Here is an 18,051-nt window from a genome sequence, read left to right on the forward strand (position 1 = left end):
AAAAAAATAATGAAAATAAAATAAAACAAAAAAAAAAAAAAAAAAAATAAAAGTAATAATAAAAAAAAGTACTTAAAATAAAAATAATAATAAAAATATTTGAAAAACACAAAAAAATGTTGATTTGTTTAAATCCCGATTAATTTGAAATCAATTTTTATCAAATTCTCAAAAAAAAAAAAATTCTCAAAAAAAAAAAATCTTTTTTGGTCATTTTTTTTTTTTAATATTCCAACATCGTTTTTTTATTTATCAATTTAAATTTATCAATTTAAATTTATCTAAAATGTTAGTTAAAGTATCAATTCACGGACAAGAGTATGATTTAGAAGTTCAACCAACTGATAAAATTCAAGAAATCAAATCAAAAATTAATGAACTAAATGTAATTTTTAATTTTTGAAAAAAAAAAAAAAAAAAAAAAAAAAAAAAAAAAAAAAAGTAATCAACAATTCCTTATTGACAAATTTTTTTTTTTTTTTTTTTTTTTTTTTTCTCAAAAAAGGGAACACCTGTTGAACAAATCCATCCATATATTGCAGGACATGCAATGAAAGATGGTACTACAATTTCAGATTATCCTCAAATTGTAGAAGGATCAAAAATTCAAGTTAGAGTCATACTCAAATCACAATCTGACAATTCTGAAAAATCAGAAAAATCAGGAAAATCTGAAAAGGATTGTATTTTAATGTAAATCAAATAAATAGAAGAAAAAAACAAAAATAAAATAAAATAAAATAAAATAAAATAAAATAAAATAAAATAAAATAAAAATAAACTACCCCCTTTTAATTTTGGTTTTTACAAATTATATTTTTTTTTATTTATTTAATTATTTTATAATTAAAAATCTTTTGAATTTTTAATTAGAGCTCTTCTTGCTAATTCTAAAGAACCAATTGAACCAGCATGAGAAGCAAAAGGTGATTGAACAATATATTGATCAATGAAATCATTTGTTAAATATTTTGATTTGATATAACCATTTAAAATTTTGATAGTTTCAGTACGAATGATTGGATAAAGAATTGAACGATTTAAAACACCACCACCTAAAACAATGACTTGAGGTGATAATAAACAAGTGATATTTGCACATAATTGAGCTAAATAATTACCAATGATTAACCAAACTGGATGATCATCATTAATCTCTGATAGTTTATCAGCATTGATACCTAAACGTTTTGAAATTGCACCTGTGCTTACTAAACCTTCGATACAATTACCATGGAATGGACAAGTACCTTGAAAATCTTTATCACCATCTTGAATTTTACAAAAACTATGACCACCCTCTGGATGAACCAGACCATGAATACAACTACCATTAACTACACAACCAACACCAACACCTGTACCAACGGTAATATAAGCACATGATGTAATCTCACCCCTTTTATGAAGTCCATGAAATGTCTCTGATATTGCTGCACCATTTACATCTGTATCAAATCCTTTTGGACATTTATAATCATCAAACCAACCTAATATATTTGTTTGTCCCCAATTTGGTTTTGGTGTTGTTGTAATGTATCCATAGGTTTCACTACTCTCATCTAAATCAATTGGTCCAAATGATGCAATACCAATAGCACCAATATTATTACCACCTTTATTCTTTACCCATTCTAATACTTTATTTTTAGTTTCCTCAACACTCGTTGTTGGTATTGATGTTCTTTCTATAACATTTGATGGTTTATTAATTGCAATTGATAAACAAATTGATGTACCTCTATTTATTTATTTGTTTATTTTTATTTTAATAATATAAATATTTATATACATATATATATATATATGTTACTAGTTTTTAATATGTATTAAAAATTTTAATTTTATTACATACCCTGCTTCCACACCAAGAAATTTTTGTTCATTTTTAATCATTTTTTTTTGATAAGCACACAATTAAAAAATTAAAAATAAAAAAAAAACAAAAATAAAAAAAAATTAAAAAATTAAAATAAAAAATTTAAATTAATAAAGTAAATTTTGTAAAATGAAAAAGTTATCCAAAAAATAAAAAATTTAAAAAAATTTAATTAAAATGTTATCCAAAAAAAAAAAAAAATAAAAAAAAAAAATTAAAAAAAAAAAAAAAAATAAAAAAAAAAAAAAAAAAATTTGCTATAAAAAAAATCTAAAAATTTCCCAATTTAATTTTTTAAATCATGTAAAATAATTTTTATTAAAATTAATTTAATTTCCATAATTGAAAATAATTTATTTTTTTAAGGAAATTGTCAAAATTAATATTTTTATTAATTTTAATTTTATTTTTTTATTTTTAATCTTTTAATTATTTCAGTAAATTGAGATAATATTTACATAATATTTTTTATTATATTTTGATTTTTTTTTAAAAATCTATAAAAAAATAAAAAAAAATAAAAATTTAATAAAAAAATAAAAAATAAACCAATTCAACCAAATCAATTTTTTTTCTTTTTTTTTTTTATACATAAAATATATTATCTATCAATTGTTCAAAAAAAAAAAAAAAAATTTGTAATCAGTTTTTTAAAAATTCTTTTTATTTTTAGACAAAGAAAATTAAATTAAATTCTGAAAAAGAAATAATAAAAAAAAAATAACTATTGTAAAAGATAAATATCTTATTTCTTTTATATATGACAAGAGGTTCGGAGAATTACTATTTATTCTATTTTTTTTTTTTTTTTTTTTTTCAATGAATTAATATTGACAAACTAGTTTCTACAAATAGTAATAAATTAATTACTAGTATTTAATTTTTAAATTTTGATGAAGCAATTCTGAGCACTGGGGTAACGAATTTTTTATTTCTTAAAACTAAAAATTTGAAAATAATAATTCAAAATTAGTATTTATTTAATGAAAAATGGAATAAAGATAAAATTGATTCATAAAAATTAAAATGCATAAATTTTGTGTGTGTTGTATAGATATATGTACATACAGAATAAACCAAGTGCAAGTGCAGTAGCACCACCAACAATAACTGATAAACCTGTATAAAATTGAGAATCACCACTTGATAAAATAGTTCTTGATTTAATATCACCATTTGTATCGAAAATAACTTGAAGTTGTATAACCTTTTTATTTTTTAAATCATTAAACCAATAACTATGTATTATTATAAATTATTAATTATTATTAATAAATATATATATTGATTTACAATAATTCTAGAATTATAATTTACTTACGTTACTTTAACATCACCATTTTGAGAGACGATGGCAGTTGGTGATTTAAAAGATGGTTTTAAAAAATTTAAAGAACTACCAAAATAATTCTCTTTATCTTCATAACCACCTGGTGACCAAAGTACACCAGTTACACCATGAATTACTTGATCAACCCAATATAAACTAATTCTTTCTTTATCTAAACGATCGAAATCTTTCCAACCCATTTCACGGAATACAATACCACTGAATTTTTCAGCACTGTATTCCTTATCTCTAAATGAAAATAAACATGTCTCTAATTCTTGATTTAATTCACTTTGAATATTTCTTTTAACTGGTTTAAAATCTTCTGGGAATGCAATTGACCCATTTGCTCTTTTTTAAATTTAAAATTTAAAAAAAAAAAAATTAAAATAAAAAAATTAAAAAAAAAAAAAAAAAAAAAAAAAAAAAAAAGGAAAATATTGTTAAAAACCACCAATTAAATAACTTGAAATAATAAAATTAAATCTTTACCTTCTTGATTTTGTTGGGGTATCCATGTTTTATTTCCTATAGTTTGCGTTTTTTTATAAAAAAAAAAAAAAAAAAAATACAGAGAAAAAAAAAATAATTAAAATTAAATTTTTAAAAAAAATTGATTTTTCCCTTTTTTTTTTTTTTCAACACCCCAAAAAAAAAAAAAAAAAAAAAAAAAAAAAAAAAAAATATTTATAAAAAAAAAAAAAAAAAACAGAGCCTAAAAAGGATTGGTCACTGATATTTCAGTGTTCCCTATCATTTCATTTTTTTTTTTTTTTTTTTTTTATAAATTATTTTGTTGTTTTTATTAATTATTTTATTGTTACTATTTATAAATTATTTTTATTTTTTATTTTTTATTTTTTTTTTATTTTTTTATTTTTTTTATTTTACTATTATTATTATTAATATTTTCTTTAAGCACTATTAAGTCTACGACCTCTTGCAATTCTTTCTTTAATAATTCTACGTCCACCTACAGTTGACATTCTCTTTAAAAAACCATGTCTTCTCTTTCTAACAAGAACTGATGGTTGATATGTTCTCTTTAAAAGTTCATAAGTGTTTTCTAAAAATTAAATAAATATTTATTATTATTATTTTATTTTATTTTATTTTTATTATTATTATTATTATTATTATTATTATTATTATTATTATTATTATTTTATTATATTATTATATGATTGTTATTATTATTATTATGATAAATACCATTAAGTTCAGATTCTTCTACAATGTTGATTTCATTTATAATATTTTCATTAATGATACTTGGTTTAAGTGAAAATACTAATGGATCAATTTCAAATGGTGATGGACCAACTGAAATATCATCCATAGTGTTGTTATCATAATATTTAATATCAATATTTTCACTGATTTCGATTGGTTTTTCAAAATTAAAGTATTGTTTATTATTATTGACATTTAAAATATTAATTGGTGATCTATTTTCAAAGATTGCATTTGATTTATTGGTATATAATAATGGATTGAAATTCTTATTTATCATTCCACTTGAAAAACTATTTGGAAGTCTATTTAATAAATATCTACAAGATGAAAACATTTTTATTGATATTTTATTTATTTATTATTATTTCCAACAACAACAATAATAATAATAATAATAATATAATTGAGAATTTATGTATAAATAATAATTTAAGTGATATCGAAAAATTGAATTTGTTTTATTCAATTTCTTTTTATATTTAATCTTTTAAAAAAAAATAAAAAAAAATAAAAAATAAAAAAAAAAGTTTGACACAAAAAAAAAAAAAAAAATTTTAAAAAAAATTGAAAAACTGATTCGTTTTTTTTTTTTTTTTTTTTTTTTTTTTATGGTTTAGTGCTTTAAAAAAGTAATTTTTATTTATTTAATTTAAAAAAAAAAAAAAAAAGAAATTAAATTGCTAACGATATTCCAGCAATTGAAATCGTCCAAATTAAAAAAATAATTAACAAAAAAAAAAAAAAACAGAGCAGAACAGAAATAAAATAAAAAAACAAAACGGAAATAAAAAAAAAAATTAAATAAAATTAAACCAAATTAATCAAACACCAATTACCCACACCTATACTCACCGTTTTATTTGAAGTATTTTCTACCAAAAATACCACACTTTTTTTTTTTTTTCCCTCTCTCCAAAGCAAGACAATGAACATTACAAGGCAAGTGAAATTAGCATAAAAACACCACTAACCAATCTGGGATCTGGCTTCTGTCAGTGTTGTATTATTATTTTTTTTTTTTTTGGTTTTTTTTTTTTTTTTTTTTTTATTGTTGAAAACTTTTTTTTTTTTTTTTTTAGTTTTTGAGTTTATATCAATTGATAAACTCTTGGTGGTTTTTTTTTTTTTTTCTTTTTTTTTTTTGTACATAAATAACATTTAATGAATGCTTTTTATGGGTATATAGTGTGGATTTTTCTTTGGGTTTGGTAAAGAATTTGAGTCGGGTTTGAGTGAGGGGTTTTTTTGTTTTTGTTTATTCTTTCATAGCGTTACTGTTTGAGATTTCGTCAAGTTCTTGGTCGAGTTCTTCTTTGCTTGGAGTCTTTTCTCTTTTACCACCACGACTACCACCACGACCACCACGACCACCTTTGAAACCTCCACGACCACCACGACCACCTTTAAAACCACCACGACCACCAGTTGAACCACCTCTTGATGAAGTGAAACCACCACGACCACCACGAGTAGAAACTTGACCACCACGGCCACCTCTTGATGAAGAGAATGAACCACCACGACCACTGCTAGTAGAACCATTGTTGATGGTGACAGTTGTTGAACCGCCTCTTGAGGTTTTTCTTTGTGGGCTTAAACCAACTTTTTTCATTTGAGTGAATCTATCATTTAATGAACCACTGGCGGTAGAATTTACAATAACACGACGGGATGACATTTTCTTTATTTCTTTATTTACTTGAACTATTTGAAGACCTAATGAGGGAAATTGAAAAATAAACCAAATACATTTTTTTTTTTTTTTTTTGAATTTAATTTTGGGATGGATAAGGTTGGAGAAGAAAAAAAAAAAAAAAAAAGAAAAAGTTGATGTTTTTTTCAATTTATATTGTCAGTTGTTTTGTTTGGTAAATTATTTAATTTATATATATATAAAAAAAAATAAAAAAATTGTTGTTGATTTAAAAAAAAAAAAAATAAAAATAAATAAAATAATATTTGTATTTATTGATAAACTACCTTTTGGATTATTATTATTGTTATTATTATTATTATTATTATTATAATTTATTGTTATTAATTATATTGATTGTTTTTTAAAAAAATATTTATATTGAGAATGTTTGGGAGGGGAGAGAAAAAAAAAAAAAAAAAAAAATAGAGACTAAACAACAAATAAATGAGTGGAGGTTGGTATAAAAAAAATTTAATAAATGAATAAAAAAAAAAAATTTTAAAAAATTTGAAAAAATTAAAAAAAAAATTTTTTAAAAAAAAAAAAAAAAAAATTAAAAAAAAAAAAAATTAAAAAAAAAAAAATAAAATTAAGTTTTATGAAGCAACTTCAGAATTTCTATTAATATGACGGTTACCAACGGAGAATTAAATTTATTTAAGCAAAATAAATAATCGACTTCACCAAATAAAATTTTTTTTTATTTTCTATTTTTTTTTCAAAGAAATAATTTTTTTTTTTTTTTTTTTTTTTTTTTTGGTCAACTAATTTTATTTTATTCCAAAATTGGAATTTGTGTAATGTTTGATTTCCAAAATCTGCAATCTTAAAATAAAAAAATAAAATTAAAAAAATAAAAACAAAAAACAACACTGTTAATTAATATTTAGATTTATAATATTAAAAATTAATATTTTAATTATAGTTTTTTTTTTATTTTTTTTTATTTTTTTTTTTATATTTTATTATATGATGATAATTTATTTCTTAAATAATTTATAATATGAATTCTATTATAACTAATTGAAATAATTAAACATTGATTTAAAATTGAAGGAGTAATATCTTTAGATATATTTAATAATTGATGGAAAATTGATAAATGACCAGACTTTTTAATTGCATTTGTAATTTGTTGACCTGTTATTGGTAATTTTATATCACCATTTTCTTTAATTACAATTGATAACATCATTGAAGAATTGATTGAAATGATTTGATCGATTTGATTAAAATAAAGAGGTTGTTTTTGAGGGATACACGGATTATGTAAATCTTTATATCTTTGAGTTGATCTTAATAATTCAATAATTTCAAACCAACCTCTTGTTAAACAAAATTGAATTGCCATATCATAACCTTCATTTCTATTATCCAATAAGAATTTAACAGAATTATAACAATCATGACGACTTGCTAAATCAATTGCTTCAGTTGTACATTCTTGTTTTGGGAAATGATTATGAATATATTCTAAAACTTTAACATTTTCAAAACAATTATTAAATGATTTCTTGGAAAATGTAAATCCATTTTCAATTAATTTTTTAACAATTCTTAAATTTGAAATACCACAATCAATAACTTTATTATTATTGATATTGATATTGATATTGGTATTGGTATTGGTATTGGTATTGGTATTGGTATTGGTATTGGTATTGGTATTGGTATTGGTATTGGTATTGGTATTGGTGTTGATATTGGTATTAGAAAATATATTATCAAGTAACCAATCAATAGTATTCCATAATTTTAATTTAATACAATTATTTAATGTTGAAATTGGTATAGTTGGTTTCTTTTCTTGTGGACAAATCGAATATAGATATTTGAATAAGTGTAATCCTTGAGGTTTTAAACAACAAGCAGTTAAAAAATCTTGGGTGATTAATGAGGGGTCAAGTTTAAATTCCTGAAAGATCATTATTACTGCATCAATATCATTACTTGCCGATGCAACTATTAAAAGATAACTTAGATCTATTTCAATTGCAAGCTCATGATATAGGAATCTAATAACATCTAATTTCTTTTCTTTTAATGCCACATGAGCCAATTCTTCAGTGAAATTTGAACGATCAATAACTTGTGATAAATAAATTAAAATTGATATTTCACCAAAGGCTGCACTTTCAATTAGAATGCTATCTATATCGATCGCAGAGTTGAAATTCTCAAAAATGTATTTCACACATTCCATATCATTACAACTAATTGAAAATTTATTTAAAAGATTATTTTGTTTTACAAATTTGAATGATTGTAAATCATTGATTGAAAAACTACCATTATTTTTAAAATCCCAAATGTCAATACCATTTTTATGACAGAATTCTAATGATTCGAAACTTATTGAATATAAATACTGGTAATAAAAACATTGTGATAATTGTTGTTTATCAATTGGTAGTGTGATTAATTTAGATTGGTTGATTAAATAATCTAATATATCAATCAATGAATTCATAATACAAAATAAAAATGAATTTAATAGTAAATCTAAATTCTTGATTCTCACAGACAATAATTGTCTATCCTTTTCAGTTACTTTATTCTCGACTATATATTTAATCATTAATAAAACTTTATCCTTATTAATTTTATCTCCAAAGAATACATGTCTAGTCTGTGAGTGGGTGTTAAGACTTGGTGATATACATTGCAACGAGTGTTCAATCATGGTAAACCAATTTATTTGACTAAAATCAAAACCAAACTTTGGGAATTCATTCAAAACATATTCTAACAACTCTATATTTAAATTTCTAATACATTTTCCTATAATGGTTTCTGCTTCTTCAAATTCCATTGTCATAGTTGTCGTTATTTTCGAATTTAGTATTACAATTTCATTGAAATTTTGTTTATTCTTTTCAATTATATATTTTAATAATTCTAAATCATTGATTGCCATTGAATTTATTAAAATTCTAAAACTACAACCCTCATTCCTATTATTTAATAAATGTTTAACAATTGAATGTCTATTGAGTGGGTTTGGATTCAAGGGTGCTTTATCTAGTGCGTCTGTAGAGGTAACATTTGATAATAGGTCATTCGGTATCACTGATTCTAATAATAAAATATCTTCAAGTGAACAATTATCAGTCATATAATCCAAACTTGGTAAACATGTGAAAAATTGATTTCTTCTATTTCTAATGATTTCTTCTTCATTATTATGATTATCATTACCATTATCGTTATCATTATTTCCAGTTGATTCTTTATTTATATCAAAGTCATGTTCTGTTAATAAATATTTCAATAATTGAGAAGCTGATTGTGTAGAATCCATTTGTGTTAAAAGTTCAAATAAATTTAACATTCCAAATCTTTCAGTTAATTGATGTTTATTGAATTTTAATTTATCATATGCTAATCCAAAGTAACCATTTGAACAAATCCATGATAAAGAATGAATATCATCATATTTATATCCATTTGGTTGACTAACAAATTGAAATATTAATTTCCTTATAAATTTATTATTGAAAACTTTTTTAAATAATTCTTCCATTTTTTTTTTTATTTTTTTTAATAATTCTTTATTTTTTTTTTTTTTAATTATTTGTATTTGTTTGTTTATAAAAAAAAAAATAATGAAAGTGAAAAAAAAAAAAATAAAAAAATAATATACTTGGTATATCCCAAAAATTTCTCTTTTTTTTTTATTTTTTTTATTTTTTTTATTTTATTTTTAATTTTTTAAAAAAATTAAAAAATTAAAAAAAACCTTTTAATTAATTTCAAAGCATATGAATTCGTAGTTCATTTTCTTTCAATCTTTTAATCACCACTCATTAAAAATAAATAAATAAAAAAAAAAGACATTATAATAATAATAATAATAATAATAATAATAATAATAATAATAAAGAATAATAATGAGCTTTTTTAATAGATTAAATAAGAGTGATGTAAATGAAGAAGATTCAAATAATAGTTTTTGGAATAAAAAAAAGACATTAGGTAAATCACCTACAAAAACAAATCAACAGCCATGGATTTTAGCAACAGCAAGATCTTCAGCATTAAAAACATCAGATCCCACCTCTGTTGATAATACTGAAAAAGATGATACAATAAAGAAACTATCTTTCACATTGGATGAAAAAGAAGATCTACTATTACCAAATAGTAATAATGATAATAACAATAATAATAATAATAATACATCCACAGGTCGTAATAAAAGTAATGATGATATCCCAAAGGTTCAATCAACTCCTTTGGAACAAACACAACTACTAGAAAAAGTATCCACACAAACAACAGAACAAACTATATCAACTGACTCCAATCCCAATGAATTGGCAGCAGTAAAAATACCAACTGTTGCAACTACACCAATAATAACGACACCAACAAAAACCACAATAACTACACCAACTTCAAATGCAACAACTACAACAACCAATACTACACAAACCTCAACTTCAACAACAACAACAACATCATGGTTATCATCATCATCATCATCATCATCATCATCATCATCATCATCATCATCATCATCATCATCATCATCATCATCATCATCATCATCATCATCATCATCATCATCATCATCATCATCATCATCATCATCATCATCATCATCATCATCATCATTAGGAAAAATAAATACAGTAACCACTATTGAAAATATTGAGTCATCAACAAAACCAACTCCATCTAAACCAATACCACCACATAAATCAACCCAATCAACACCACAAAAGCCACAACCACCTTTAGCAAAAACAACAACAACATCAACAACAACAGCTACTACTAATACTACAACAATAGTGTCACCAATTAAGCCAAAACCACCACAAAAACCAACAACAACAACAACAACAGCACCAACACCACAACAACAACAACAACAACAACAACAACAACAACAACAACAACAACAACAACAACAACAACAACAACAACAACAACAACTAAAATCTTGTCATTTTATAGAGATAAAAGATGAAGAGGATGAAAAGAAAGAGAATCACACACAAATTGTTGAAGAAGAATATAAAATTATTAAACCAATGTCAATTGATGATATTGATTTTAGTACAAAACCAAAACCGCCACCAAGGAAATCAAAAAGTGAAATTATAAAAATTAAAAAAGAGATTGAAGAAGAAAGAGAAAAGGAGAAATCAAAAAAAGTATCAAAAACACCTTCCAAAAAGAACCGGAATAAATTAACCTCATCCTCTGAACCAGATCAATCTCCTTCATCTTCACAACAATCATTATCATCATCATCATCTTCTTCACAACAACAACAACAACAACAACAATTACAATCATCACAAGAAAAAATAAAAACAACAACAACAAAATCAAATAAATCAAATAAAGAATCAAAAGAAATTATATCAACAGATCCAAGTATTACAAGAATACTATCACAATCATTTGAGTCGAATGAATCACATTATGAAGTTGCAAAAAATATAATTAAGCAATTAGAAACATCAAATGATCCAAAAGTTATAATGACAACAATGAGTCAGTTAGCACAGATTGTAACAGATCAGTGTGACGACTTTACCTTGATTTTAAGATCACATAGTTTATTCTTACCCCTATGTGATTGTTTAATGAATTTATGTTTAAATAAAATTAAATTAAATAATAATAATAATGATAGTAATATTAATAATGATGGTGAAGATAAAGTTAAAAAAACTATAACACCACCATCACAAAAAAAGAGTAAACAAAAATCACCATCAACTACATCACCAATTAAAAGGTCAAATACATTTGATTCAGTTGAATCAATTAAAAAGAATAGTAGTAAAGAAAATAAAGGTATTAATCAAAATGTTGATTTATTATCATTATTTTTGTCAACAAATTCTTCATCAACATCATCATCTTTATCCATTACTACATCATCATCGTCATCATTAAGTACTGAATTTAATGAAATTAATAATTGTAGTGATGAAGATAATAAAAATGAATGGAAACCATTATTTTTAAAAAAAAAACATAAATCAAATAGCAATAGTAGTAAAATTACATCACCAAATTCTTCAATCAATAATAGTAATAATAATAATAATAATAATAATAATAATAATAATAATAATAATAATAATAATAATAATAATAATAATAATATTAATAATAATATTATTTTAAATCAAAGAGAAATAAAAGCAATTAATTTAGCAAGTTGTTTTATTTTATATGTATTTTCAGGACAGCAAAATAATATTGAACATTTTTCAAGGGATACAATTGAATTTCTATATCAACAATCAATTAAAATCCCAGAGAATTATTTATTAGAATTTTATACAACACCATCTAAACTACCAAAATCACCAAAATCTCCAAAATCTCCAACTAATCCAAACAATGGTAATAGTAATAATTCAACATTTCGTAAAGTGCTTGAATTAGAGAGTAATATTATATCAAATTTTCAAGTACTAGTATCTGATAGAGTAAGATTCTCAGTATCAACACCATCATTATCATTGGCAACTTTATCGAATTTAGCATCTAATCATATTAATCACTCAATGAAATTAAAGTTAAAAGAGTTTGGATTATTAGATGGTATGGTAATTCTGTTATCAAAATATATCGATTACTTGAATCCAATATTAGATTTAACTTTAATATCACCCAAATTAATTGGAAATATTGAATATATTTTAAAAATTATTGATCAATGTTTAATTGGTGATATAAAATCAAATAGAATAAAATTACTCTCAAAAGATACATTGGCAATGTTTATAACTTATCTACGTTATCTTTACATTGCAATCATTTCAAATCTTGATCGTTTAGCTGGTTTAGATATAAAAATAATTGGTAGTGAAGCAATAATATCAATTCTAAATATTTTATTAAATATTACTCATGAAAATTTTGAAGCTTCAAAAATTATTGGTAAATTATCACACCCATTTACAATTAACAATCATAATAATAATAATAATAATAATAATGAAGAAGAAAAAAAGAAAAAAAAAATATTTAATGTTGGTGAAAGTGGTGGTCACGGTATTAATTTAGAATTTTCAGAATATTTACAATCATTATTAAATAATGGTAATGGTGGTGGTGGTGGAGGTGGTGAGAGTAATTTTAGTTTAAAGAAAATTAAATTTTTAGAATCAATAGAGATTAAAGAAAACTTTTCATTTAGAGTGATTATTCATTTATTGAAATTAGAAGTACCAGAGAAATATGATATTGGTCAATTGTGTGTTTCATTGTTAGTGAATTTAGTTGAAGTGAATCCAGAGAATAGAGAAATCTTTCATTCAATGGATGGTGCAATAGATTCAATACTTCAATTATATCTATGGAGAACGAGTGATAATAGAATTTTAACACGTGTTACTACTAAAACTCAAGAAAAGATAGCATCCTCTTATTTAATCATATTGATTGGTTTCTTAATTAAGGATCATGATGATAATAGGAAATTGGTGTTATCAAAATTACCAAATACTCTATTTGATGATCCAATTCAATTGTTATTAGATTTCATTGAATTTCAATTCAACAATTCAATACTTTCAATTGATATCTATAATTTGGTTTCAAATTTAATTAATGATGTATTCCTAACAAATCAAAATGAATATTCAAATGAAATTAAATTAAAATTTATTTCATTTAAAGAAAATTTTAATAAGAAATTTAATTTAGATATAAATTCTTAATAATAAATTAATAAATTAATAAATTAAAATAATTAAATAATTAAATAATTAATTGAAGTAAAAAAAAAAAAAAAAAAACTGGAAATTAATTGCAGTAAAAAAAAAAAATAAAAAAATAAAAAAATAAATAAATTTTTTTTTAGACTTCTCGTCGCTTTCGTTTTTTTTTTTTTTTTTTTTTATTTTTTTTTTTTTTTTTCATTTTATTTTTTACTTTCGTTTTCTTGTGGTGTGTGATTATTTATCTATTTTTGTGTGTGTGTTTTTTTGTGAAATAACTTTAATTCAACAGCAATAAAAATAAATTAATAATAATAACCAAAAAAAAAAAAAAAAAAAAAAAAAAAAACTAAAATAATATAAAATAAAATGTTAGTTGATAATCAAACATCTACCACTACAAATTTAGTAGGAACAAAAAGAAAATCACCAGAAAATGATTTTATTATGACAATTGATATTGCAGGAGATGATGATTTTGTAGATGATGATGAAAATGATGATGATGAAGATTTAAAAGAAGATTTTTTCGTATGTATAATAAAAAATTATTAATAATAATTAATAAAAATAATAATTAAAACAATAAAATTAATTATTTTTTTTTATTTATTTTAAATTAGTTTGAAGAATCAGATAAACCACAGTTACCATGGGATTTTGCACCAACTATTGAAAAGATGAAACAACAAACTCATAAAAAAACAGATGGTCAAACTTCATTAGAAGATAAAATTAATCAAAGAAAAACAGTTAAAAAATTAAAAGCAGATGATGATAAATCAGTAACTACCAAAACAACAAATAATAATAAATCAAAAAAAAGTAATAATAATGATAATGATGATGATGATGAAGAAGTAAATGAAGAAGAAGAGGAGGAAGAAGAAGAAGAAGATAATGAAAATGAAAAAGAAATTAATAAAAAACAACAACAACAACAACAACAATCAAATAAACAAACAACAGATAAAATTAAAGTTTTACAATCAAATAGAAAATTGAAAAAAATTGTTGAAGAAGAATTACCAACATTTGAAGAATTACATTTATCTAGACCATTATTAAAGGCAGTACAAAAACTTGGATTTAGTCAACCAACACCAATTCAAGCCAAAGCAATTCCATTGGCATTGAATGGTAAGGATATTTTAGCAAGTGCAAGTACTGGTTCAGGTAAGACAGCAGCATTCCTTTTACCAGTTTTAGAGAGATTACTTTTTAGAGATAGTGAATATCGTGCAATTAGAGTATTGATTTTATTACCAACTCGTGAGTTGGCATTACAATGTCAATCGGTTATGGAGAATTTAGCACAATTTTCAAACATCACATCATGTCTTATCGTTGGTGGTCTTTCAAATAAAGCACAAGAAGTTGAACTTAGAAAATCACCAGATGTTGTCATTGCAACACCAGGTCGTTTAATCGATCATCTTTTGAATGCCCATGGCATTGGTTTGGATGATTTGGAGATTTTAATTCTCGATGAAGCCGATCGTCTTTTAGATATGGGTTTCAAAGATGAAATCAATAAAATTGTTGAAAGTTGTCCAACCAATCGTCAAACTATGCTCTTTTCAGCAACACTAAATGATGAAGTTAAAACACTCGCCAAGCTATCACTTCAACAACCAATTCGTGTTCAAGTTGATGCATTGATGCAAGTAACATCAACATTGGAACAAGAGTTTGTTAAAATTAAACCACAACATCTTAGTGATCGTCCAGCAATTCTTCTCTCTCTTTGTACTCGTGTCTTTAATCAAGGTGGAACCATTATCTTTTGTCGTAGTAAAAAAGAAGTACATAGATTACGTATCATCTTTGGTTTATCTGATTTGAAAGCCGCTGAATTACATGGTAATCTTTCACAAGAACAACGTTTCGATTCACTTCAACAATTTAGAGATGGTCAAGTCAATTATTTATTAGCTTCAGATGTCGCCTCTAGAGGTCTCGATATCATTGGTGTTAAAACCGTTATCAATTACAATATGCCAAATAATATGGCAAATTACATTCACAGAGTTGGTCGTACTGCTCGTGCTGGTATGGATGGTAAATCTTGCTCTTTTATCACTGATAATGATCGTAAACTCTTAAAAGATATTGTTACAAAAGCAAGAAATAAAGCAAAATCAAGATCTGTTTCACAAGATGTAAGTATTTATATAGAAAAAAAAAAAAAAAAAAAAAAAAAAAAAAAAAAATTAATTATTAATTTTTTAATATTTTTTGTTATTAAAAGAATGTAAATTTCTGGAGAAATAGAATTGAAGAATTAACAGAAGATATTAAATCAATTGTTAGAGAAGAAATGAAAGAAGCAGATTTAAGAAAAGCAGAGAAAACATTAGATAAAGCAGAGAAAATCATTTCAAATGCTGATGCAAATGTTGAAACACCAAAAGTTTGGTATAAAACAAAACAAGAAGAAGATAAATCAAAAGAGTTATGGAAGATTGAAAATAACATTGTTAATCCAGGTAAAAAATTAAAGGCACCAATCGATGTTACCGGTGTAAATAATGTACCATCAATTAAAAAATTAAAACAAAAGAAAGATCCATACTATGGTTTATCTAGAAAACAAAGAAGACATAGACAATTTAAAGAAGAGTTTGAACGTGAACAACAAGAGGAGAGAAAGAGAAAAGGTGGTGACGATGGTGATGATAATGAAGAAATTGATTCTGGTAAAATGTTTGAAAGATCTCAAAGAGCTCAAAAATCATCTGGTAAAGAAACAAAAAGAATTGAATCACTTCGTAGAAATTATATGGCTGGTGGTGCTTTAACTGATCAAGAAAAACAAAGAGTTGACAATAAAAAATCAAAGAAAAATAAGAGAATGATTGTAAATAAAAAAGAAAAGAAACAAAGACTATCAAAGAAATAAAAAAAAAAAAAAAAAAACAAATTAAAAAAATAAATAAATAAATAAACAATCTAAAATTAACTATTCAACAGAGTTTTTTTAATTAAAAACTATTATTACTGATATATTATTATTGTAATTTTAGTTTTTTCTTTTATTATTTTATTTTTTTTTTCCCAGTTTTATTCTGATTTGCGTATTTATATTAATTATGTTTTTGATACAATATTTCTACTATTTACATTGACATTAAATATTATGTCTTCGATTAATTTATTCATTGTTAGCTATATATATATAAATTATTGATGGTGGTCGTGGAGCTGGTTTTTGAAATTATTGGATGGGTTAGTAAAAATGATCTATTTATTGGGGGAAAAAATAAAAAAATATATAAAACTTACCAATTCAACATTTGTTACTCTTCTACTCTTTGGTTTTTCTTTAACTTCTTTTTTATGACCTAAAAGTTCTCTTACAAATTCATATTTAGATATATACATTTTCCACATTATATACCATCCTAAAGAAAGTGGAACTGCCACTAAAAGTATTGCGTACAATGTATCGAGAATTTGCATTATTAATTAGTTCTATCGTGTGTTTTAATTAAAAAAAAAAAAAAAAATAAAAATAAAAATAAAAATAAAAAAAAATTTAAAAAAAAAAAATTAAAATAAAAATAAAAATAAAAAAAAAAAAAAATTTAATTTAATTGTCTTATTGTCTTTTTTAAAATTATTGATGGCAGTTTGTATCATTTTAATAATATTTTCTTTTATAAATAAAAGATATTCTCAAAAAATTCATTATATATGATAACATTTTTTAAGTTTAATTTTTTTTTTATTTTTTTTTTTTTTTTTATTTTTTTTTTTTTTTTTTATTTTTTTATTTTTGAAAGATATGGATATCTAAAAAATTTATTGATTTTAATTATTTATTATCAAAAACTCATTATCCAGGATTGGAAGCTTTGTTTTGGAATTATTGATTTGAAAGAGTTTTTGGAGACCATTTATTGGAGTTTTCAACTAATAGGCCAATTATTGTATTGTATTCAATTGGGTCCCAAACAAAATCATTATAATGAATTGTAAATGGATCATCACGATACATTGGAACAAACATTACCATCGCATTTAAGGTTGGTACAAATTTCAAATTGGCACCTGGATTAGTTTTATTTAAAGTTTCAATATGATCTTTTTTTGGAATCCCTGGTAACATATAAGCATAAACAATAACATTTTGATAAACACTATATTTCCCTTCTGTAAGAGTTTGTTTCCAAATTTTGGTAGTCTCTGATGTTATGGTTTCTTCATATTCATA

At 22.9% G+C, this 18,051-nt stretch overlaps 10 protein-coding genes across 10 annotated transcripts; 3 read left to right on the forward strand and 7 right to left on the reverse strand.

The window, feature by feature from the left end:
• Positions 1–286: 286 nt before the first annotated feature.
• nedd8l1 (ubiquitin-like protein) lies at positions 287–697 on the forward strand (the record flags this gene model as incomplete). Its single annotated transcript, XM_635499.1, has 2 exons — positions 287–385; positions 506–697. The coding sequence occupies 2 exons, from the start codon at positions 287–289 to the stop codon at positions 695–697; spliced, it is 291 nt and encodes a 96-aa protein (XP_640591.1).
• A 149-nt stretch (positions 698–846) lies between these two features.
• Positions 847–1,896, reverse strand: DDB_G0281705 (hypothetical protein; the record flags this gene model as incomplete). Its single annotated transcript, XM_635500.1, has 2 exons — positions 847–1,741; positions 1,856–1,896. The coding sequence occupies 2 exons, from the start codon at positions 1,894–1,896 to the stop codon at positions 847–849; spliced, it is 936 nt and encodes a 311-aa protein (XP_640592.1).
• An 859-nt stretch (positions 1,897–2,755) lies between these two features.
• Positions 2,756–3,727, reverse strand: DDB_G0281707 (hypothetical protein; the record flags this gene model as incomplete). Its single annotated transcript, XM_002649108.1, has 4 exons — positions 2,756–2,820; positions 2,948–3,117; positions 3,201–3,560; positions 3,702–3,727. The coding sequence occupies 4 exons, from the start codon at positions 3,725–3,727 to the stop codon at positions 2,756–2,758; spliced, it is 621 nt and encodes a 206-aa protein (XP_002649154.1).
• Positions 3,728–4,123: 396 nt separating this feature from the next.
• Positions 4,124–4,779, reverse strand: mrpl34 (ribosomal protein L34, mitochondrial; the record flags this gene model as incomplete). Its single annotated transcript, XM_002649109.1, has 2 exons — positions 4,124–4,275; positions 4,422–4,779. The coding sequence occupies 2 exons, from the start codon at positions 4,777–4,779 to the stop codon at positions 4,124–4,126; spliced, it is 510 nt and encodes a 169-aa protein (XP_002649155.1).
• A 921-nt stretch (positions 4,780–5,700) lies between these two features.
• DDB_G0281811 (hypothetical protein) lies at positions 5,701–6,123 on the reverse strand (the record flags this gene model as incomplete). Its single annotated transcript, XM_635502.1, has 1 exon — positions 5,701–6,123. The coding sequence occupies one exon, from the start codon at positions 6,121–6,123 to the stop codon at positions 5,701–5,703; it is 423 nt and encodes a 140-aa protein (XP_640594.1).
• A 973-nt stretch (positions 6,124–7,096) lies between these two features.
• DDB_G0281813 (hypothetical protein) lies at positions 7,097–9,664 on the reverse strand (the record flags this gene model as incomplete). The annotated part of the gene is made up of 1 exon (XM_635503.1): positions 7,097–9,664. The coding sequence occupies one exon, from the start codon at positions 9,662–9,664 to the stop codon at positions 7,097–7,099; it is 2,568 nt and encodes an 855-aa protein (XP_640595.1).
• A 367-nt stretch (positions 9,665–10,031) lies between these two features.
• DDB_G0281709 (hypothetical protein) lies at positions 10,032–13,835 on the forward strand (the record flags this gene model as incomplete). The annotated part of the gene is made up of 1 exon (XM_635504.1): positions 10,032–13,835. The coding sequence occupies one exon, from the start codon at positions 10,032–10,034 to the stop codon at positions 13,833–13,835; it is 3,804 nt and encodes a 1,267-aa protein (XP_640596.1).
• A 369-nt stretch (positions 13,836–14,204) lies between these two features.
• On the forward strand, positions 14,205–16,737 carry ddx27 (DEAD/DEAH box helicase; the record flags this gene model as incomplete). Its single annotated transcript, XM_635505.1, has 3 exons — positions 14,205–14,366; positions 14,459–15,997; positions 16,087–16,737. The coding sequence occupies 3 exons, from the start codon at positions 14,205–14,207 to the stop codon at positions 16,735–16,737; spliced, it is 2,352 nt and encodes a 783-aa protein (XP_640597.1).
• A 188-nt stretch (positions 16,738–16,925) lies between these two features.
• On the reverse strand, positions 16,926–17,297 carry DDB_G0281713 (hypothetical protein; the record flags this gene model as incomplete). Its single annotated transcript, XM_635506.1, has 2 exons — positions 16,926–17,003; positions 17,121–17,297. The coding sequence occupies 2 exons, from the start codon at positions 17,295–17,297 to the stop codon at positions 16,926–16,928; spliced, it is 255 nt and encodes an 84-aa protein (XP_640598.1).
• A 406-nt stretch (positions 17,298–17,703) lies between these two features.
• DDB_G0281715 (hypothetical protein) lies at positions 17,704–17,946 on the reverse strand (the record flags this gene model as incomplete). The annotated part of the gene is made up of 1 exon (XM_635507.1): positions 17,704–17,946. One exon carries the CDS (start codon positions 17,944–17,946, stop codon positions 17,704–17,706), a length of 243 nt encoding a protein of 80 aa, XP_640599.1.
• Positions 17,947–18,051: the final 105 nt, after the last annotated feature.

The sequence above is a fragment of the Dictyostelium discoideum genome (genome assembly GCF_000004695.1).
Source record: "Dictyostelium discoideum AX4 chromosome 3 chromosome, whole genome shotgun sequence".
Taxonomy (NCBI): domain Eukaryota; phylum Evosea; class Eumycetozoa; order Dictyosteliales; family Dictyosteliaceae; genus Dictyostelium; species Dictyostelium discoideum.